The following is a 21,634-nucleotide window of genomic DNA, read 5'->3' as shown; positions in this document are numbered from 1 at the left end:
GTAGCTCATTGTAGTACATATCCTCAAACATGGAATGAGGATGTGGATTCTGCAGATCTGCAGAGAATTTAAATTTTAAAAATACCAAAAAATTGTGCAGAGAAGGTAAAGGCTTTTGGTCAGTGTGAAAGGCAGTGCTTTTGTTGCTGTGTAAAAACTGAACGAGGAAATGACAGCAATCTGAGTCAGATTTTTTTGTTTCATTTTGGGCTCTTACATTTGTCTGATGCATTCTTTTCCATACTAGAGGATAAAACAAAGAGAATGAAGTAAATGAAATTGTGTTTGAGAGAGTTTCTAGAGATTCATACCCAAAGCTCTTTCAGGGTTTTTTTTGCTATTTGAAACTCCTCCAAACGGAAGGCCTTTGTTAATGTTTGTAGACTTGGGATCTTTAAAGGGCCAGTTTCACAGAAGTTTTATATAATAAGCTTTCCTGCCTGCTCAGTTGCATCATTCTTTCATGCTTCTGTAAGCATGATGGAATTAAAGAAATGTTTTGGTTATTCTGTGGCAGCTTAGTGGCTTTTCCAGTGTTAGTTTAAAAGGCTGTTGTATAAATAGGTTTTAAGATGTTGTGGTTTATACACTACATAATGCACAGCTTTTACTTCTATTAATTACCCTCTCTTAGTACTGAAAGAATAAGCATGATGTATCTGGTTGTGCACTAAGCAGTTGAGTTTTTTATTGGACTTAAATGAGTTCCCCTATATTAGACAGCTTTTTTCTTTCTGTGCAGGTAATATCCTTTGTTTGATAAAGGACTCCTGATTAATTTCCTGCCTTTAAAGCAGATGATGTTTCTTCCCTAATTATCACAACTGTGACTTTTGAAACTGCATGGCACAGTCATGCTTGTACATGGAAACATATTTTCTTTCATCTTAAATAATGTTTATAGCTATTATGTGGGCTTCTGGGGCTTTGGGTGGGGGGGGGCTGTTGTTGTTAACTATGATGTTTTTCTAAATACCAAATTTGCAGGGTGGAGGATACTTGCAGTTGTTTTATGGAAATTATTTTACTGCCCAAAGCATCCAGTTACAGTTGTGTCACTACTTAAAAATACCAATGGACTTAATCCAAGGACATTCAAAGTTGTTCCTCTGCTTGCTTTTTTGATAGTTTAATCAGAATTTACTGATACAAGTGAAGCAGTACTACTTCTGGTTTTTTTCTTCAAAATGTTCTTGCCCATTGAATCAGATTTCAATTTTATACTGAAAGTGAAAAAAAAAAAAGGTAATTGAGGGTGGAAGTTTTTGTCTTGGTTTTTGTAGGAATATTCAGGACTGTAAGCATTATTCCTGTCTCTCTTTTCCCTATTTTAAAATCCCTGATTTTATTTCTGCTGCTTGTTTGGAATATTTAAAGCTGAAGTAAAAAGACTGGGGTCTGTATACTTGAAGATTTGCATTGATAATGAGTAGAGGAATTTATTTTTTCTGTTACCTCTGGTACACTGGCAGTGTCCTCATGCATGCCAAGAGGGCTGTGAGCTAACACACCTGGTTCCTATAGCAGCTGAGTTGCAAAAAGTGACAATGGAACATCAAGTTAAAAAGACCTTTCTTCCTCCTTTTAGTTTGCTTACCAAAAAGTCCTTACACCTACCTTGATGACAGCTTTTTTTGAGAATGGTTTTTTGAGAATAGTTGTGCCAACAAAAAGTTTTAGGAAACCTTTTAGCACAATTTTGTTTAACCCTAAATAGAAAATGAAATCATCTGTCTAGGATTTAAAAATAGCCAGTATGCCCCTTAAATATGAGTTGGTGCTGCCTGTTTTATACTGAAATTGTCTGACACAGGTGCATGCAAAAACGTGACCTATTAAGATACAAATTTGCTGTGTATTTTAGATCTGGAAGTATTTAACTATAAAATTAGGAAAAATGCTTTACATATTCTAATGTTCCTTTAATATTATTTTGTTATTTTTCTGTTTCAACAGATTTTAATATACCCTTTACAGTAGACATATGCCTGACCAAAGAGAATAATACAAGTTCCGTGAAATCTACTCAGGAAAAACTAAACTTAGATGGAAGCGCTCATTCATCTCTTCAGACTTCTGCAAAGCTCAGTCTTCGATCTCGAAAAAGCGGCCGCCTGCGCAAAACCACGCACCGCTACTCTGTGCGAGATGCCAGGAGGTCCCAGCTGTCCACGTCAGATTCCGAAGGCAATTCTGATGAAAAGACTGCTGTAATAACAAAACACAGACGCTCCCAGTTACTGCAGCCCTTTTTAACCTCTTCTGTTAGGGACAGCTACCCTGGAGGTAGAAGTGACTGCCGACCTCCTGAGGTGGTACCAGGTTCTAATACAGCTGCCCCTAATCTAGAAAGTTCCAGCAACGTTATTCTAGCACGTGAGATTTTGAATGAGCCAGCTGCAGGAACTTCTGAGAGCAGCATGGATAACTCTCCTTTTGACTTATGCCATGTCTTACTGTCTCTCCTGGAGAAAGTGTGCAAATTTGATATTACTTTGAATCACAGCTCTGCTCTTTCAGCGAGTGTTGTGCCCACACTGACAGAATTCTTGTCAGGATTTGGAGACTCCTGCAATGTAAGTAGCAACACAGAAAATGAAGTTGTTTCTGCAGGGTGGACAGAAGAACCGGTGGCTCTGGTCCAAAGGATGCTTTATCGAACAGTGCTGCATCTTATGTCTTTAGACATTAGCAATACAGAAACAATGCCTGACAATTTACGAAGAAATTTAACAGACTTACTTAAAGCAGCATTAAAAATTAGAATTTGCTTGGAAAAGCAACCTGGTCCTTTTGCTCCAGGATACAAGAGAACACTACAGGAGCTGGCTCAGGATGATTATATATTTTCAAGATACCGTCACAGAGCCTTGCTTCTACCTGAGGTTATAGAAGGGGTCTTGCAGATTTTGATCTGCTGCCTACAAAGTGCAGCCTCCAATCCATTCTACTTTAGCCAAGCTATAGATCTGGTTCATGAGTTCATACAGCAGCAGGGATTTAAGCTGTTTGAAGTAACGGTGCTTCAAATGGAATGGCTGTGTATGAAGAACGAGGGAGTACCTGGGGAAGCCTCAGAGCATCTGAAAGCCCTGATTAACAGCATCATGAAAATAATCAGCACTGTCAAAAAAGTGAAATCAGAGCAGCTCCATCAATCAATGTGTACAAGAAAGCGGCACAGACGATGTGAGTACTCTCACTTCATGAATCACCACAGAGATCTCTCTGGACTTTCTGTATCTGCTTTTAAAAACCAAGCTTCCAAAAACCCTTTTGAAACTGCTGATGGAGAAGTTGATTACCCTGAGAGATGCTGTTGCATTGCTGTTTGTGCACACCAGTGTTTGCGCTTGTTGCAGCAAGTTTCTTTGAGCAGTACCTGTGCTGAGATTCTCTCAGGTGTCCATAATGTAGGAATATGTTGTTGTATGGACCCAAAGTCTGTGATTGTCCCATTGCTCCATGCTTCCAAGTTGCCAATATTAAAAAATTTTCAACAGCACATACTGAACATCCTTAACAAATTTATATTGGATCAACTGGGTGGAGCAGAAGTCTCTCAAAAAATCATACAGGCATCATGCAATATATGTACTGTTGACTGTGATCAGCTCGCTCAGCTGGAAGATGCCTTGCAGGGCAGCTCCAGTGATGCCAGTCCCACATCTAGTTCCTCTTGCAGAGTTCAGGGAATACTGCCTAGCACTGGATCTGAAGATATGTTGTTGAGATGGCGTGCACTGGAGGCTTATCAGGACATCATTTTTGAAGAAGACAAACTACGTGGCGCACAGATCGCCAGCCATATTTGCCACTTAATTCAAAAGGGAAATGTAGTGGTCCAATGGAAACTGTATAACTGTATCTATAATCCAGTGCTTCAGAGAGGAGTTGAGCTAGCTAGCCATGCTCAACAGCAACTTGGACTAAGTACAGCTGATAAACTCATGTGCAGTTACCATAGCCAGGATTTGCCCTCTGAAGTGCTTCAGGTTTATTTGCAGATGCTCCCTGTGTTGCTAAAATCCAGGTTAGTTGATTTTCTGTTTGTTATTGGAAAGCATGCTAATCAAGTGCAGAGCTTTGTATGTATGTTACTGATCAGAATTTAAGTTTTATTTGGACCGTAGGCGATGTTTGGCTGTTGAAGTAGATAATAACAAGAAAATGCTTGAGGAACAGGATACTTAGGAAGCCTAGATTCATAAACCGTAGGAAGTGAGGGCTCTCTACCCATGAGTTATGGTCTTTAACAAGCCAAACTCTGTAGCAATAAATAAAATTTTTGTCCAGTGTGACATTCTCTCTGCCTCTTCATTCCTTGTTCTAAAATTAGTCAGGAATGTTAAACAGATTGATGTGTCATTTTTCTGTGGGAATTAGAATACATAGTTTTCTGATCTGTTTCCTTTTTCCTTTCAGAATGGTCACTATAGAAACCACCTTTCAAAAATAAATCTTGATGTGTACTTTTCCTGAAATAACTGTTTTCTAACTTAAAAAATCCTGTTCATTTAAGCATAATTTAAGAACAGAAACCAAAACAACCCCAAAACACAAAAAAGGCACAAACATTGTCCCCAGACATAAAATAGATACTTTTTATTTATTGTTAAATTGATTAAATAATTGTTTAATAAATATATGGAACTTTTTTCAGAATATGAATGTGTCCTTTTGTCCAGGAAAGATTGATTTCATTTCTCTTGGAGTCCTGAAGTAAATTTAATGGGGTTATCCAAGACAAAGAGTAGACTAGTACTCAAGTTTATGTATAGGGATTATCTAGCACAGTTTTAACTTATATCCTAACCTAAACTGTATCAGAAGCTATTAATTAAAAGTTTACTTAGTGGCAAAGAGGCAAGAGAAATAAAGCTTTGATGAAGAAAAAAGTTTAAAATGTCCTATTTTTTTACTGGCTTAAAGGTGGGAATAAGTAAGTAAATGATCCATTTGATTCTAGAGTAACTTGTTTAGATCTGATCTAAATCTGATCCTGTGGGAAGGAGATGGGAGGTAAGTAAAGTGGGTATCTACAAGCAAACATAGTGTGCTGAAAACTTACTGTAAGTTAAGTTTAACTTACTGTAAGAAAAGTTACTGTAACTTACTGTAAGCTAAATTTTATATGAACTTAACATAATACTTGGAGAGTAGAAGAAGGGAAAAAATAGACTTGGAAACAAATATATGGAGAATTTTTTGGCATAACAATTGAACAAAAACTTATGCTTGAAAAGTATTCTTGAATTTATCTGAAATTCATCATCCATAGAATTAGTAGACAGCTACGAATATGTCATCAAATTTATTTGAGAAGGAATCTCTCCTTTCTGGTGAAATCACTGAACGGAGAAATAAAAATCTTTACTAGCTTCAATTGCTAATAAAAATTGGGGCAAGTAAATATCACTAAAGAGCAAATGTCATAAATAAAGTTAATTAACCACCTTCAGTGTTTTGAACATCATATTTTTTTTTTGTGGTCTGCATTTTAGAGGTATTTCCAACATTATAGCTCATAAAAATGTTGAGTTTTCTACTACCAGTTGGATGATGCTGAGTTAGGATCCTGGAGTGCTGCAGAGAACTTCTCTTTAATTTACAGTAATGTATAGCAATTGCTGACTTACATGAGTTTTTAGCTGATTTATAAGGTAACTTTCTTACGCTTTCTCTTGCAGAGTAATTAGAGACTTGTTTCTGAGTTGTAATGGAGTGAATCAAATGATTGAGTTAAATTACTTAGATGCATTAAGAAGCCATTCTTTGAAGGTGTTAGAGACTTTGATATTATGCCTTGATGATCAGCAGGAAGACCAAGCAACACCAGAACTGGAAGGCCTGAACAGCGAACAAAAGGAATCTGTGTCTGACTTGCCCACTTCTCTTTGTAGCCAGCACGCTGTTTCAGAAGTTCCTCAAAGCCTGAGCAAGTTTTATGCTGGTTTGAAAGAGGCTTACCCAAAAAAGAAAAAGTTTGTGAGCCAAGACATTCACGTCAACACAATAAACCTGTTCCTCTGTGTTGCTTTTTTATGTATAAGTAAAGAAGCAGATGGTGATCTGGATTCAGCTAATGAGTGTGAAGATACATCGGGATATGATAGTACAGCCAGTGAGCCATTAGGCCACAGATTACCCTATCTGTCCCTGGAAAGCCTTACTTTGCCCTCTCTGGAACATATTCATAGGGCTGCAGATATTTGGTCCATGTGTCGTTGCATCTATTTGTATAGTTCAGTTTTCCAGAGACAGTTCCATAGACTTGGAGGCTTTGAAGCATGCCAGAGATTACTAATCCTGATAATTCAGAAACTTGCAAAAAATAAGGAAAATGAGCAAGAAAAGAGGGAGAGAGTATTGAGTGAAAGCAGCAGAAGTTCACATGGGAGTCCTCGAACTGAGATTCTTAGCAAGGATGACTCTGTTCAGCTGGCTAAAAGCAGAGAGATGATGCAATTGGAGCTTGATAGTTCTGGCAGTCCTGCTGGTGCTGAGCAGCTGGTGCCTGACTCTGTCTCCTGTGACAGTGCTCTGAGTATGGAACACACTTTGGTTACTCCAGCTGCCAATCTTGAAGGGGTAAGGACTTCTGCAAGAGAAGAGACTGAGTGGGCAATTCAAGGCATCAGACTTCTAGAAGCTCTGCTGACCATCTGTCTACACAGTGCAAGCACCATGCAGCAAAAGACAGAAGTGGAGATGTTTCCCCAGGTACTGTGCAACTTCCCTAGCTTCCTTTGCTCATATTTGTTCCATACAATATTATTTTAACAGTAATTCAGTTAAAAATACTTCTAGGGAGGTAAAAACTTGATGCAGTTTTTACGGTACCACATTTTGTATAGTACTGAAAGTGAACAACTAAATAAAGAGTTTAGTAGTCAGAGTAGTGGTCTGCTTGAGTAGTACTCATTTTAGAAAGAGTTTTCAGTTGAGAATGTGTGTGAAAGGGATGCTGCTGGAAAGCTGTGTAGGCAAGATGTCATCATTATACACAATGACTCCCATTGTTTTTTGAGGATGGTTCTGAAAAGAGCATGGTGCTTGTGGAAGGATTACTGAAGGGCACAGATACTAAAAGAACACCTGAAAAATTATTCCTTATGCCTTAAAGGTGGACTAATTCGGTGTTCCACAAGAAGTTGTTCATTCACAGAAGATACCTTTACTTTTCTTTAATGTTTTAATTACTATCTTTAATTTTACTTGGCAATTTGTTGCAAAGCATGAGACATTAAGTACAGGAAAGAACTGGAAACTGGAGTTCTGTCTTGAACATTCACTGTTTTTATGATCTTGGATATGTCATCCTCTGTCTTGTTAACTACTGGTAATGTTGTGGTGTGGTTTGAATGCACAGCATACCTGAAACTGTTTCCAAGATGTTTATTTTTGAAACAGCACTTTCACCTGCAAATTTTAGATTACAGTATTTTGCCAATTTTTTTCAGTGTGCAGGTTCCAATAAAATCTGTCATGACATATAGGGTGAATCTTTCTTATTTCGAGAGACTGGATGAATTCTGATGGTTTTAGATGAGGAGTTAGATTAGTGTAGATGGAAAGAGAAACTCTTAAATGAAAGCACTAGACTATTTCTGTTAGCTAGAAATGGTAACACAAACCAAAATGTTTTTCTCTCCCAAAACACAGAATACCTGTGTGGATGATATCCTACTTGAAATAAGAGAGCAGCTTGCTCAGTCAAAAGTGATAGAAACTGACTTGGCAAAGCCTCTGTTTGATTCACTGCTTCGTGTTGCATTGGGCACTTTTTCTGCTGATCTGGATCATTCTGAAGAAAAAATTGAAAAGGTATGAAGCACCAGCTAAACAATCTAATTCTGAGTAATGCAAGATTTTCTCAAATTTTTTCTCTTGGTCTTTTTTAACTCGATAAGAAATGTTTATATGTGTTTGATTATTGTGAGAGTTGAAGATGAAATCTCTGCTTCTCATATGCAAGTGGAACACTGTTTATTGATACCATCTCCACAATTACTGCTCAGAAATGAGTCATGCCCCAGAAAGTAGCAAGCTCAGTCAACCTGATGTTCTCGTTACTCTTTCGTCTCACAACAGTGTGATGAGCTCTTCAAGGAAGAGCTTCAGATGGGAATGTTGAGTGACCTTATTGGCTGTAGACATCTTCACCTCTGTGTGAATGTCAAGGTGCATGCTGATGGTGATAGTGATTTAGAAACACTGTTTTAATGCTGCTTACTAAAACATTGATCAGGTAGTTAGTAAGAAAAATCCCTCTTTGCAGATTCAGTTTTTTACAAAATAATTAAGTATTTTTAACCTATCTCAAGTTTCTTGGAAGTGTATGATTAATTTGTTTCTTTTCCCAATGGGCTTGGGGTAAATAGGCTTTTGGACAGTTCTAAATTATTTGTTTTTCTGATCCAAAGATTTTTTTTTCTGACCAATGACAGTCTATTTGGTTGTATTGCACAGATCCACTACACTGAGAAGGAGCCTGTGTCACAACGTGAAGAAATTTCTGAAGAAACTGAAGAATCACAATGCTGTAGTCTTAAACTTTTTGCTGAAGAGGAAGGATATGAAGCAGATAGTGAAAGTAACCCTGATGATAGTGAAACCAAGAATGAAGGTAAATGGGAACTTTCTGAATATAAAAAGCTGTCTTTACGATATAGCAAAGCTTGTTTGTCTTTTGTGATGTACCAAAACAGTGCAAGCACCTTTAACAGATAGAAATAATTAACTTTATTTACTTCCGGTAGGATGGAGTTACTGATGCACAGGTGATAAATATTCTTACACAGTGTTGCAGAAATTGTTCTGTCTTGATTGTTTTGGTTTATGTGACTCTTGCTCCAAAGTCATGTTACTCAAATGTGTTATTGTGATCTAGAAACTCCAGAGATACGTATCAGCAGTTTGTTTGAAAATCAGTGCTCAATTTTATTTGTCTTTAAAATTGTAACCATCTGGTGAAAATTAAATAGTCTAATTGTGTTGTAGAATACCAGATTGAAAGGGACCCCAACGATCATCATGTCCAACCTTTTTTCAGAAAATTACTGTCAAGACAAGATAGCCTGGCACCTTGTCCATCTGAATCTAAAGTGCCCAAAGTACCACTTCCCTGGGGAGATGTACTCCAATGTCTGATTTCTCATTAGGGAAATATTTCTCCTTGTGTCTATATGGAATTTCCCCAGAAGTAACATGTACCCATTACCCTTTGCTTTGTCTGTGTGACTCCTTGGAAAAAAGGAGTCTACCTGCTTTGTAGACATCTTTTAAATGGTGATAAGATGTCCTCCAAACTGCTTTTTCTCAAGGCTGAGCCAGCCCAGTTCTCTCACCCTTTCATCTCATCTTTTTTGTGTAGTGGGGACAAAAATTGAACACAGTATTCTAGGTGTGGCCTGACAAGCACTGAATAGAGTGGGATAAAGGTTTTTTTATCCCTGTTGATGATGTCCTTGTAGATGAAGCCCTCCTCCATCTGGTTTTCTTTGCCACAGCAGCACACGCTCATACTGAGCTTGCTGTCCACTGGGACCCCAGCTCTCCAGCCAGGCAGATCCCAGCCTGTGCTACACTCTGGGTTCTATTTTCCTGTGTGCAGACATTGACATTTGTCCTTGCTGAACTTCACAAGGCTCTTGTAAGCCCCCTCTTACAGCTTATCCAGGTTTTCCTGCAGGATGGCTCTCCCTTCCCAAGTGTGCACTTCCCCACTCAGTTTGGTATTGGCAAACTCCATCAGGGTGGAGTGATGGCATCACACAGATCACTCAGGAAGTATTAAACAGTGTTGGGCCCAATATCAACCCCTGGGGACCCCGCTGGTGGCAGGATCCAGTTTAAAAAGGATTTACTCCCTCTGTGTGTGTCCAGGCAGTCAGTGCCCAAGCACTGCACAGACCCCTTGTCTCCACCCTAATACCTCAGTTTCTCTGGGAGGAGCCCGGGGGATACTTTGAAAAGCCTTGGAGAAATCCAGGTAGATATCCACTGCTCATTCCATGTCAACCCAGCAGGTTTCTTGCTTGTGGAAGGCGATCAGGTTTGTCAAGCACTGTTTGGCTTTTCCCAATCACATGCTTCATTTGACTTGATAGTCCCCTTGTTATACAGCATATCTCTTTATTCTAAAAAATTGATATGCACATGTCTTGCTGTATTCTGTTTGTGTAATTAATTTTAAACATGAATTCGCTTTAATTTCTTCCTTTGTGCTGAGCACACCTGGGTGCTTATGTTCTGAGATCAGTATGAGCAGCAACAGCCCTTAATAGAACTGCATCAAACTGCTGCTGTTTACCTGTGTGACTAGGCCTTATCAATAGATTTATTTAAATAATAATTTATTTAAATAATAGATTTCAAAACATTTCTGAATTTAAAAAAATAATCGGAACTACTTCCATGATACATTTGTATGTAACATATGTCTGTACCAAGTAATTTTAAGTAATGTATTTTCAAGTCTCTCCAAAATGTAACTGGGGGGGCTTACTTGTTTGGGTTTTCTTTCTTTGATTGTCATGCAGATATTCTGTCATGTGCATTTTCAGAGTTAAATAACAAATTGCTTCCTCCAGCCTTTTAATATGAAATTATTTAAATTTGTCTCCTTCCTTGACAGGCTCAAGGTTTCTGTAGAAGCTTGGGGCTCTGTTACAATGATTTTACTGTTGTGTTTCATGAACAGCCTATTTTGCCATTACTGTGTGTGTCCAATTCCCAGGAAATGAAGCCAGGTAGTTTAAGACCATGTAATGGGAGAAACAACATCCTTGCCCTTCTATGTTAGCAGGAAAATACAAAAATCTGAAGCAGAATATAAAATCATGCTAATTTCTGAAAACTGCTTATAACCTAGTGGCTATTTTTGGTTTGTACCTATGAGAAGTTTGGAGCTATGTCCTTGGATGTTCTGCTTAAATCATGCAAACTATATTCTGCTGAGTAAGTTTCAGTAAGACACATGTGGTTTCTTTTCAGGAGCAGACACTAAGGCAGAACCAGGATGTACTGGTGCTTCAGGTTATTTTAATGGTCTAGCTGAAAACATCAATCAAGGAGAATTAATGTATCCTGACATCTGCATGTTAGAATTAAACTTGCTCTCAACTGGTAATGCAAGTTTAGATGTGCTTGCTCATGTATTCCAAAGCTGCCTGAATATCATCAACCAGAAGGAGAGAAATGCTGCTGTCCTGATAGAACAGGTAAAAATGTTATTAACAGAGGCAACAGTTTAGCAGTTATGTATCTTTAATTTCATCCTGCCTATTAGCGTGATCTTGAATACTCTCTTTTTATGTGAGATTGGGACATGGGATTTAATAAGATGTGAAACAATGTAAATGACTGATATTGTCAAGTGCCTTGCATTTAAGTTACCAGGCACTAAGTAATTTTTTGAAAGGTATTTGTCCCAAAGCTTTTGAGTTTTTCAGGGCTTTTTTTTATCAAGGTTGTTCAATCCTGAACCATAGATTTGATGAGGGTCAGGGCCTTAAGAAAAAAGGACAGATATCTGCTTGTATGTGTGTAATATGTAAGCATTCTAAACTTTTTATTGAATATGTACTTTTAGAAACTGTGAGCCATGTACCTCAAAAATATTCCATGCTTTTTTTCTTCATAAGTTTGTATTAGAAGTTAATTGTGCAAATGGCCATGCCCTCATGATCCTTTCGAGTTTCTGATAGTTACCTTTCTTAACAACTGAATTGAGTATCCCCCCTGCAAAAGATGATAATTGGAAATTCAAAATCTCTTCTGCAACTGGACTGTACAGAACACAAAAGATTGTTCATTGGCAAATATAAAAACAGTCTGTAATTTCAAATAATTTGAATTATCATTAAAATCAATAATAGGCAGAAATTGATTAAAAGAATTTATTTCTTAGATCTTTGAGCTGCTGTATATTCTTCAGATATATTTATTCTACCTATTCTTTTCAACAGGGAGCTGTTAAACACCTTTTGGGAGGATTTCTGAACATATTGACACAAACAGAATCTAGTTTTCATGGTAAGTTAAAGAGCCAAGTAACTTAAATATTGGTTTTTAAAGTTTGGCGTATACACAGTCAAACAGTGCAAATGCCAAATTCACAAAGGAAATTCATTGGTGTGTGAATTTATGCAGCTGCTTTTTTAACTTGTAAGAAACTTGCCCAACTTTAGTGTAAATATATGATTACTACACATAGGAGGTAGTAGAAATAAGTTAAAGAAATACTGGCAGATCTGAAAATGATAGTTGAAACCATAAATACTAGTGTGACAGTGTTAAACATTGCTTGGAAAAAATAGCAGCTGATGAATTCTCATTCCATCACAACACAAGTCCGTGTTTCCAATTTCTTTGTAACCCAGATCTTGATGATGCCTTGAGTTTTTTTTCTAACTGGAAGGCAGCTAGCTAATCCAAGAATGAGGAAGCAGATGAAGTGATTGCACTAAGGTAGCTTCACATCATGAGGGTGCTTCACAACAGGAGGTGATGTAAACCCATCCCAGGACTTGGATCTATGGTGGCTTTGCAGGGAGAGCCTTTACAAGGCAGACACTTGGTTCTCAGGCTTTGACTCCATTTTGCAAACCTGGGACAAAGTTTAGCATAGCCCTGATTGATTCAACAAAATTCTGAATGATAGTGTCAGGAAGTACTGTTGGATTTCTCTAGGATTCATCTTGTAATCATTATTGCTTCCTTAATTTGAAATGTTATTGAAAAACCCTTTATATTCCAAATTAATCCTTCCTCATAATAGTATAGAATATGGATTTTTAGATCTTAAAAAAAATACATTTAAACAATGTTATTGTCTCCTTATTTTTAGCATGTCAGATGGTGCTGGTAGATCTGTTAGTTTCCTTGATGAGTTCACAGACCTGTTCAGAAGAGCTAACTCTTCTTCTGAGGATATTTTTGGAGAAGACACCTTGTACGGTATGTATGGAGCAGCACATAGCAAAATTCAGACATCTAATGAGAAAAAATTAAGCAGAAAGAAAATCCTTTTGTGTCCAAGAAATTTTGGGAAATTAGAAGATGAACAGCAATGTTTGAACTGATCAGAGTAAATAAAATTTGGGTGTAGGAAAAGTTCAGTCTCAAAATTGGAAAAGGAAAGAGGAGATGAGAAGGGTTTTGAAGGGTGTGTAGGTCCTGGGAACTCTCTTCAGCACAAGAAACCAAGAATCCTCTCAAGGAGACTGACATTGTGATTATGGATAACAGAACAATAATACTGTAACATTTGAAGCATTCCTTTAAAGTAATGAGGCATCTCACTATTTTGAGAATGCTTTAGCAGTAGGAATTACTTTCAAAAGTGTCTTAAGTTGATTGGTGTGATGTTGGAATCTACTGTTTGTGTGGGATACACTGCTGAAATAATTCTGTTGGTTTCTGTGAGAGTATGTAGAAAAATACAAGTGGAAGGAAAAAAAGTAATAATTGTGCAGTGTGCAATAAATTTATGTGCAGTGTGAAAAAATACCAAATCAAAGAGTCACAACTCAATTTTTCAATGGTAGCCTTTAATTATCAGACAAATAACAAGCAACTTTCTGGTTTAAAGGCTCAACTAGTTTTGTTGCTCATTTTGCAAAAACGAAGTCATGGCCTGTATGTGCTTTCTTAACCAGCCTCAAAACACAGGGTAAAATGTGCAGTCTTTTTATGCACGTAACAGAAGTGAGATAAGATTGTGCAGTGACCACCTGCTGCGTTTTAACTGATTACTAAGCATGGTAAATTGAAGTCTCATCTGCCCAGACTAAATCCCCAAACCATTTTTGGACCACAGTCTATTAAGTTGCTACCTGATGCTTTACCAATGTGTGTAGGTTTGGATAGATGAGCTCACTTCTCTTGGAAAAACATGAATCCAAGTTTAAATGAGGAGTAAGCTTCTATTTAGCTGCATGATACTTGACTACCCTGTGTAAACATTTGTGGCTGTTGTGGCTTTTTTTCTCATTTATTTGTTTTATTTTTTCTAGGAGGTACTACTCAAGGGTGTATTGAAGATTGTAGACACTAATATTTATATGAATCCATTACAATACCTTGCCTTTCCTTTGCTGAACGGCACAAATTCGAGTAGCAGTTCCTCACAAAAATGTGCTGGCAGTTCAAGTAATAAAAATGCTGGATTACCAAAAAGAGCAAAATTGTCACAGAGTAAGAAAGAGGCAGATGGTGAAAACTTGAGTCACCAGCTACTTTCTTCTTGGCATGTAGCCCCAATTCACTTGCCTTTAGTTGGGCAAAACTGTTGGCCACACATGTCCGATGGCTTCAGTGTCTCACTGTGGTTTCGTCTGGAGTATGCTCATGAAACAGAAAATTCAGCAGAAAAGGGGAAAAAAGTCAAGAGGAGAAGCAGACTCATAGCTGTAAGAGAGAACAGTTTTGACAGCACAGGTGAGGATATAGTGCTTTGTTTTGATTTAGGTGGCACTGAAGGATTCTGGTTACAAATGTTACTAATCTATGTACTGTATACAAAAGTTTGAAATTTTATACTTGATATTAAACAGTAGTGGTAGTATTTTCTGATTTATTTTTTTTTTTATTACTACTATACCACATGCTTAGAGATACATTTCCAACCCAATTGAATTAGATTAATGCCTGCTTCCTTAGAAATGTAGTATTTTCATTGAATTTGTAACTTCAGTGACATTTATGCTGCTTCATGTTATGATGAAAATACTAAGTTATGCAGCTGTGGTTATGGAAAGAACTACACAAGTTTATTTGATTTCATGTATTGATGATCAAGTTTCAGGCTGACTCAGTATAAATCCTCGTAACTTTCCTTCTGTGTGCACCATGTAAAGGCCAATAGCTCTACAATAATTTGTTTATAGGGAGTCAACTGTTCCCAAACTGTTCTAAGCAGAATTTTTTTGGATTATAATTTGTAAAGGGGAAAATTCCTTATTTAAAATGTCTCCTATTCATAATGCTTGGAATACCTTTATTCTTTTATCATTCTTTTTGTATTTAAATAGGAGGGAAAACCCAACCCTGAACCTTGGAACTCACTAGAGTTGCTTTTGTTAGGTCTGTGCATTTGCTTGGTAAAGTAAGAATACATGCTTAAAGGGTAGGATGATTTGTGAAGAAAAGTCCGAAGACTTCTTGGTGCACACTGATGGTTCAACATAGGAATGTAAAATGATATGTCAAAAGCATTGTTTTTGGGGGAGGATATTCAGCTCAGTGCATTTATATATTAGAAACAAAAACATGTAAAGTGCTGAGTTAATTTTAAGTTCCTCTACTGTTTTTTGAGATCCAGCTGTGTAAAGAGAATCGACCTTTTTAGTCAACCCACTTAAAACAAGCAAACCAAACCACCTCAACCAAACAAAAACCAATTCTATGCAGTACCCGAACTGTTTCTTTTCACACTTGATATATGCTGCAAAAGGCATTGTTGTTGTATTATATTGTAATTGCAACATGTTTATATTTCTAGAAGAAACAAAGTCTATAGGAATGGAATATGTAAGCCTGGGAGACAAACTTGTTGAAGACGGCTGTATTCATATAATTTCACTGGGTTCCAAAGCTCTGATGATACAAGTTTGGGCAGACTTGAACACTGGAGCATTCATATTTCGGTATGGTGTATTAGTCCAGCAGCAGTCCTGTGGACATACTGTATTGTTTCCTCTAGTAGCAACTTGCAGAGAATGCTGATGGAGAGTAGAGAACTAATTCCTATAGTAGAGACATCTTGCACACTGATGGGGCAGCATCAAGTAAGTGTATTGGATACAGATCTACAGGTTTATCAGCTTCAAATGTTAAGCTCTGGTCCTGTGTGTTTCATGTAATCATTTATAAATAACTGCCCACAAGGTAGTAATTCAAGTTCTAATTAAATGACACAATAAATGTGAGAAGATAGAAAAGATTTTTGCAGCTGTGGTTTTCACACCTCAGCTGTGAAAATTGCTGCAATGTAATACTGGGACAGTCTTGGTTTTAATCTTCTGAGCACAGTTTAGCCCTAATTTAGTTCTCATAAATAATCCTTAAGTATCCTTGAAATGTGTTTAAAACTGCAACTTTAGAACTCTTCACTTCAGTGTTCAAAGCATCTGCATTTTTTTTGAATGAATTGAATTCAACTTTTCTCTAAAATAGAGATACCTTTATCTTAAATGTAAGCAGATTTATGCAGACAAGTTGAATAACTAAGGTGAAAGTGTTGTGATTATTTCCCTAGCTTATGTTGAGCACTCTAAAAATAGAACTGTGATCAAAAAAGTTACCTGTCATAGTTAAGGAGCTCAATGTCAAATTAACTGAGGCCAAAATGTGCACATTTGGGGCTTAACATGCAAGTATGAAAATGCACACCCTCATTTTTCCTTTTCTGTTGTTTTCGTAGTATGTGCATGGATCCAAATGACGAGATGAAAGCTGGTTTGCTGGCACAGGCTGAATCTCCAGGGAATGTTTTCCATGTGGGCAGGTGGCAGCATTTGGCATTAAAATACCTGCAGAAGCCAGAAGGCAAGAAAAATTTCCATGGAAAGCTGTTGCTGTGGGTTTCTGGTCAGAGGTAAAGAACACATTAGTTGTACCTATATACTTATCTTCTTTAGAAGATATTTTCTGGTAAAAAAAAATCAGCAATATTTTGGTGCAAACTGTAGTTAATATTGAGTAGTCTTCTAGGAGAATAGGAGAAGGGAGTATGTTACACTGTCTGGAATTCTTTAGAATATTAAAGATATCCAGAATATTCATGGATTACTTTGAGAATTGACAGTTTATACCATGGACCAGTGCAGACATCAATGTTTTTCTGTATCACAGATAAGAGGCAAGTACAAGATTTTCAGTAAGATGCAAAATAAGCTATGGCATGAAGTTAGCAGTAGGCATAAAATATCTGGTTGAATCCAAATTAAGGAGGTGTAGGTCAGGTACTGGCAATATTGCTGGAAGTAGGAATTAAGAGGAGTAGGAGAAAAGTCAGTTTGTTCCACTGAGAAGAATGAACAGGGAAGAAGTTAAAATGTATTTCAGACAAGAACTGATGCTGAGAAGTACTACTTCTGCTGCAAAGTTAAGGTCCGTGCTCCTAAATGAGCTACCTGATACCAGGTTGAGTGGACCTGTGCCTGTATGAATTATTTGCTGGTTAGAGAAATAGGAATTTATTAAGTATCCCAGTCTTTACCCTTTCTTCCTTCCAAGTCCAATCTGTGAAGGCTGTGTTAAGTCTGTGCATGCTAGTATTCAGTGAAGTCCAAATATGGAGATATAGGGGAAAGCAAAAAATACCACAATGTTCCCGCCATGTGTAGTTGAGGCCTCACTATATATAGATTTAGTTGGTAGTTTGCTAGTAGTTAGGCTCTTTCAGGAAGCTGTGACTGACCTTTACAGTACAATCAGTCTGTTTATGTAAAGGCACATCAAGTTAATTGGATGCTTTCTGAAAGCATCAGGCTAATTGCCTGTGGCTGTGCAGCACAGTATTTCTGAAAATGTTTTCTGATACAAGCAAATCCTCAACATGGTGTTTTCCAGCATTTGGGAACCACGGTTTTCATGATGTACATTAGCATTCTCAAAGGACTTTGACTTGTTAGGAATAGTAGAAATGATTGAAAAATTGTGTTATTTTAGAAGTTCGTATAGTGTTACATACCATTTCCTTTTTGAGGTCAGAGGAAAGAAGGAAGGAATTTCAGAGCTAGAAAAACTTGATTTCATGGCTACCTTAGATAGTGGGTCTCTATTCATCTGTCCTGTGCAGTAATGGAATGCATATATCATTATGTTATTGAGTTTTAAGGTGCCTGGAAGTTGAAGAGAGCCTCAGTAATTTAGTGTTGATTACAGCATGGCTTTGCACCTTACTGAATATTAAAATGAATTTTAAACCTAAGCCGAATATCTTAGATAGCAATTTTGATCCATTCTTCATATTTAAACTTGTTTGTTTGTGTGTATTTTTAGGCAATGTGAGATCAATTTAGATTTTGCACTACCAAGGAAAACAAGTTTATCATCTGACAGTAACAAAACATTTTGCATGATTGGCCATTGCACATCATCCCAAGAAGATCTGCTTCGATTGTCGGGTAGATGGGATCTTGGAAATCTGCTTCTATTTAATGGTACTTTTGTATGCTTTTTTCTTGAATGGCTGCTCATTTCCTCTTTCCCCTCCAAGATCAAAGGCTTATTTTAATAACTTGTTTAACATGCCAAGTTTTTACAGTAAAAACAATACATCCTCTAGCAGCATAATATATCAGAGAGAATGTAGGCAAATGTTTAAGTATTGGATACTTACTAATGTGTTCTTCTGCCATATTTTCTTGCTTTCTGTTTAGTGCCATAATTGGCAATATTCTTAGATTTTTTTTAAATAAAGCCTTAGGGTAGGGGGTGGAGATAGCGATATTTGCTCTATTTTTTTTTCCTTAAAGCACTCAGTCTCTTACCTAGAAATTTGATTTCACTTACCTGCTGCTAACCTGCTAGCTTCAAATAACATATTTTTATTGATTAAAAATATTAATAAAGTTTAAAAAATATAAAAAGCTTAATATTGAGAAGTTAACAAACTCTGAACCACTGAATGCTCTGAGTTAAGCAGGTTTATTTCTGGAACTTGTAGTGTTACTTTGGAGATTTCTTAGGTGTATAATTCTCCTCCTTCCTTGGGAAGTCTTATCTAGTGCTTCTAGGTGTTTGCTTAATGCTGAAGGCTGAACCCTGCTGCTTTGTCACCTGGCATTTCAGATGCTGTGGCCCAGTCAGGACTACACAAGTGAGATCAGTTTGCCCAGGATGTGTGGTGCATGCAGGTCCTCTGTGCTTAGATGTTTATTTGTGGGCCATAAGCAAGAAACTTGTCATAAATATAACCTAGAGAATCTACATGATCTGGCTGCCATGTGCCTGCTGTCTGCACAACTGATGTATCCAGGGAGCCCTGAATTTGCGGCCATAGAGTTGTCATGTACCCACACACCAGACCTGGGTCATTCTGGATGCTTTTTTTGAGTTTGTGTTCTCAGGTCACAGATGACCAAAGATATTCTGCCCGGAAAGGGGAGGAAGGTCCATTTGATCTTCTACTTCCTATGGGGTTTTTTCTCTTCTGTCAGTTGTAGTGAGCTGTTGTTGCATCCTGCTTAGTTGCTGCCTGAGACTCCAAGACAATGCAGCATGTTGTTACTATCTGTAATCTTGCTATGCTTTGTAATCTTTGAGGAGGCTTGGGTAGATGACGACTTAATTTTAAAAAGTGGAATTTTTCTGAGATGTTGATCTTCAGTTCATGCAGGTCATTTTCCTGGCTTGGTTTCAGTTGCCTTTATCACTGAATTAATCTGGCCTGTGATGTGTCAGAGGTCACTGATCCACTGTAGCTAATAGCAAGCATTAGGCTGCACTGATTGTTTTGTCATCAGAGCCTACAAAATCCAGCTGGTGATATTTCTTGTAAAGTCTCTGATCCTGCTATGTATGTATGAATTTTGCTTTATTGTAAAGAGATAATTTCTGGATTATTTTCTGGATTTTAGGTGCAAATATTGGACCAGAGGAAGCATTCTACTTATACACGTGTGGCCCGGACTTCACATCTGTAATGCCTTGTAAATATGGCAGAGCATTGACTGACTGCTCAAAGTACATAAGTAAAGAGATTCTACAATGTGAACAAATTAAGGAGCTCTTCATGACAAAAAAGGAAGTGGATGTTGGGCTTTTAATTGTAAGTTTCCACTTAATCTTTTAGAACTGATGAAGAAAGTTGGAACATGTTTCCTGCAGTCTCCCAAAGTGCTTCATTTAATCAAAGCAGAGAGGGTCACATACTCTTCTCATTAAGATCATTTTCTTATCATTTCTTATTTTAATGGGAGCTGAACTCCACACAGGGTGACCATTTCATCTTGCTTTAGGTTGGGTTCTGAAAATTTCTAGATGTTCCAGCATCATAGTGAATCAACATATATCATAATGGATAAACAGGTACCTTCAAAAGCTCTAGGATGGGTAGCTCTTCCCTCCATTAGTGTAAAAGTAGCCAAGAACTGCTGAATTAACCTTTTAGGACTAAAACTGAGAAGGGAAATGATGATTTTTCTGGCTTTAAGGAGCAAAAGAGTTAATCCAAATTCCTTGAAGGTTTTGGAGGAACTAAGTTTGCATCACGTTTGGCTGAAAACTAATTTTTCAGCTGGCAGACATTGCTTTTCTCATCTTTCCTGACTGAAACAGCCCTGCCAGATGCAGATGTAAATATACTTACTGCTAGAAGAAGAATAAAATAAAACTTGCTTATCAGTGAAGCCTGCTATATTCTGGGAATTCATACACTAGTAATTCCTGCTGTATGAATTGTTCCCACTAGAGGGATTTCTGATTTCATTTTTTAGCTGTAGGCAAAGGCTCATTCTGTCTGGATGTGATCCTTGTAGACAATGGTACTAAATTTTGGTTTAGAATAGGTTAAGAAGAAATTAATGGGACAAGAGCTTAACAAATCAGTCATGCAATTTATAAGCTTATTTTGCCTTACAGAACACCAGATAGACAGGGAGAAGAACCATGTGCTTAAGTGATAAATTCATCTTTGCACTTTTGTATAGAATGCAAGCTCCTTAAATGAAATTATTTCTCTAATTTAAATAACCTTCCAAATAAGATCATTTTACATTTCTGTGAAAATAAGTTGCTTTCCATGGGAGCTTTGGTTTTGGTTTAAGTCTCTTCATTAATGAAACTTGTGTTGAGTTTCTCATATGGCAAAGCTGATTAAAGAGCAGATTTAAAACAAAAAGCTGGAGAAGATTTTAAAAAACATCAATATTTTGGACTTGCCATTTTAGAAAAGGAAATTCTTTACTCTATATGTTCATTTTATTTTAGATTTGTCGGTAACTTTGTTTTTTATGCAGAACAGTTATATAATTTGTCAGGTGAAGGGGGGTGGGTCTTTGGTGAAATTTCTTAGCATTTTCTTAATTTTCTGTGCTTTAGTTATTGCATGAGTTTACAAAGATTTGGGAATCCCGTTGCATTTTATTGTACATGCATCCACTCACTGCCTGCTAATGGTCAAGTAGAAATGAACTGCCAAAGTTTTTACTTTGTTAGGCTGTTAGGTAACTTTTGTGTTTGGCTTTTTGCATCCTTGGTGTGTGTGGGGATGGGGTTTGTATTAAATTTCTAGAAAAAAATTGAACAACTTTTTTTATTTCCAGGAGAGTCTTGCTGTTGTTTATACCACAAGCTGTCCTGGTCAGTACACCATATATGAGCCTGTCATTAGACTGAAAGGTCAAGTGAAAACTGTACCTTCTCAGAGACCTTTCAGTTTGAAAGAAGTTCAGAGCAATGTGTTGGACTCCCATCACCTAAAAGCACTTCAGCCAGTCGAATATAAAACTCTTCAGGGTATACTACATGAAATTGGAGGCACTGGTGCATTTGTTTTCCTCTTTGCCAGGGTAAGGGGGCTGTAGGGAGAATGGTGTATGCATGTGTTCTCCCATATGAAATTTTCCTTGTATCTTGGGTAGAAAATCACATTATTCTAGCTGCCTTGCTCTTGTCTGCA

At 37.3% G+C, this 21,634-nt stretch overlaps 1 protein-coding gene across 1 annotated transcript in view; it reads left to right on the top strand.

The window, feature by feature from the left end:
- LYST (lysosomal trafficking regulator) overlaps nucleotides 1-21,634 on the top strand; it is a 77,590-nt gene that overhangs the window by 15,706 nt on the left and 40,250 nt on the right. The window contains exons 5-17 of the mRNA XM_015622011.1: nucleotides 1,957-4,033; nucleotides 5,691-6,723; nucleotides 7,666-7,827; nucleotides 8,473-8,629; nucleotides 10,999-11,225; nucleotides 11,973-12,039; nucleotides 12,854-12,963; nucleotides 14,022-14,445; nucleotides 15,509-15,653; nucleotides 16,430-16,603; nucleotides 18,013-18,173; nucleotides 19,593-19,783; nucleotides 21,279-21,524. Coding sequence (XP_015477497.1) covers nucleotides 1,957-4,033; nucleotides 5,691-6,723; nucleotides 7,666-7,827; nucleotides 8,473-8,629; nucleotides 10,999-11,225; nucleotides 11,973-12,039; nucleotides 12,854-12,963; nucleotides 14,022-14,445; nucleotides 15,509-15,653; nucleotides 16,430-16,603; nucleotides 18,013-18,173; nucleotides 19,593-19,783; nucleotides 21,279-21,524 — 5,174 coding nt within the window. The remainder of the gene's footprint in view (nucleotides 1-1,956; nucleotides 4,034-5,690; nucleotides 6,724-7,665; nucleotides 7,828-8,472; nucleotides 8,630-10,998; nucleotides 11,226-11,972; nucleotides 12,040-12,853; nucleotides 12,964-14,021; nucleotides 14,446-15,508; nucleotides 15,654-16,429; nucleotides 16,604-18,012; nucleotides 18,174-19,592; nucleotides 19,784-21,278; nucleotides 21,525-21,634) is intronic.

The sequence above is a fragment of the Parus major genome, chromosome 3, assembly GCF_001522545.3.
Source record: "Parus major isolate Abel chromosome 3, Parus_major1.1, whole genome shotgun sequence".
Lineage (NCBI taxonomy): Eukaryota > Metazoa > Chordata > Aves > Passeriformes > Paridae > Parus > Parus major.
This window is presented reverse-complemented; position numbering and strand designations above follow the sequence as displayed.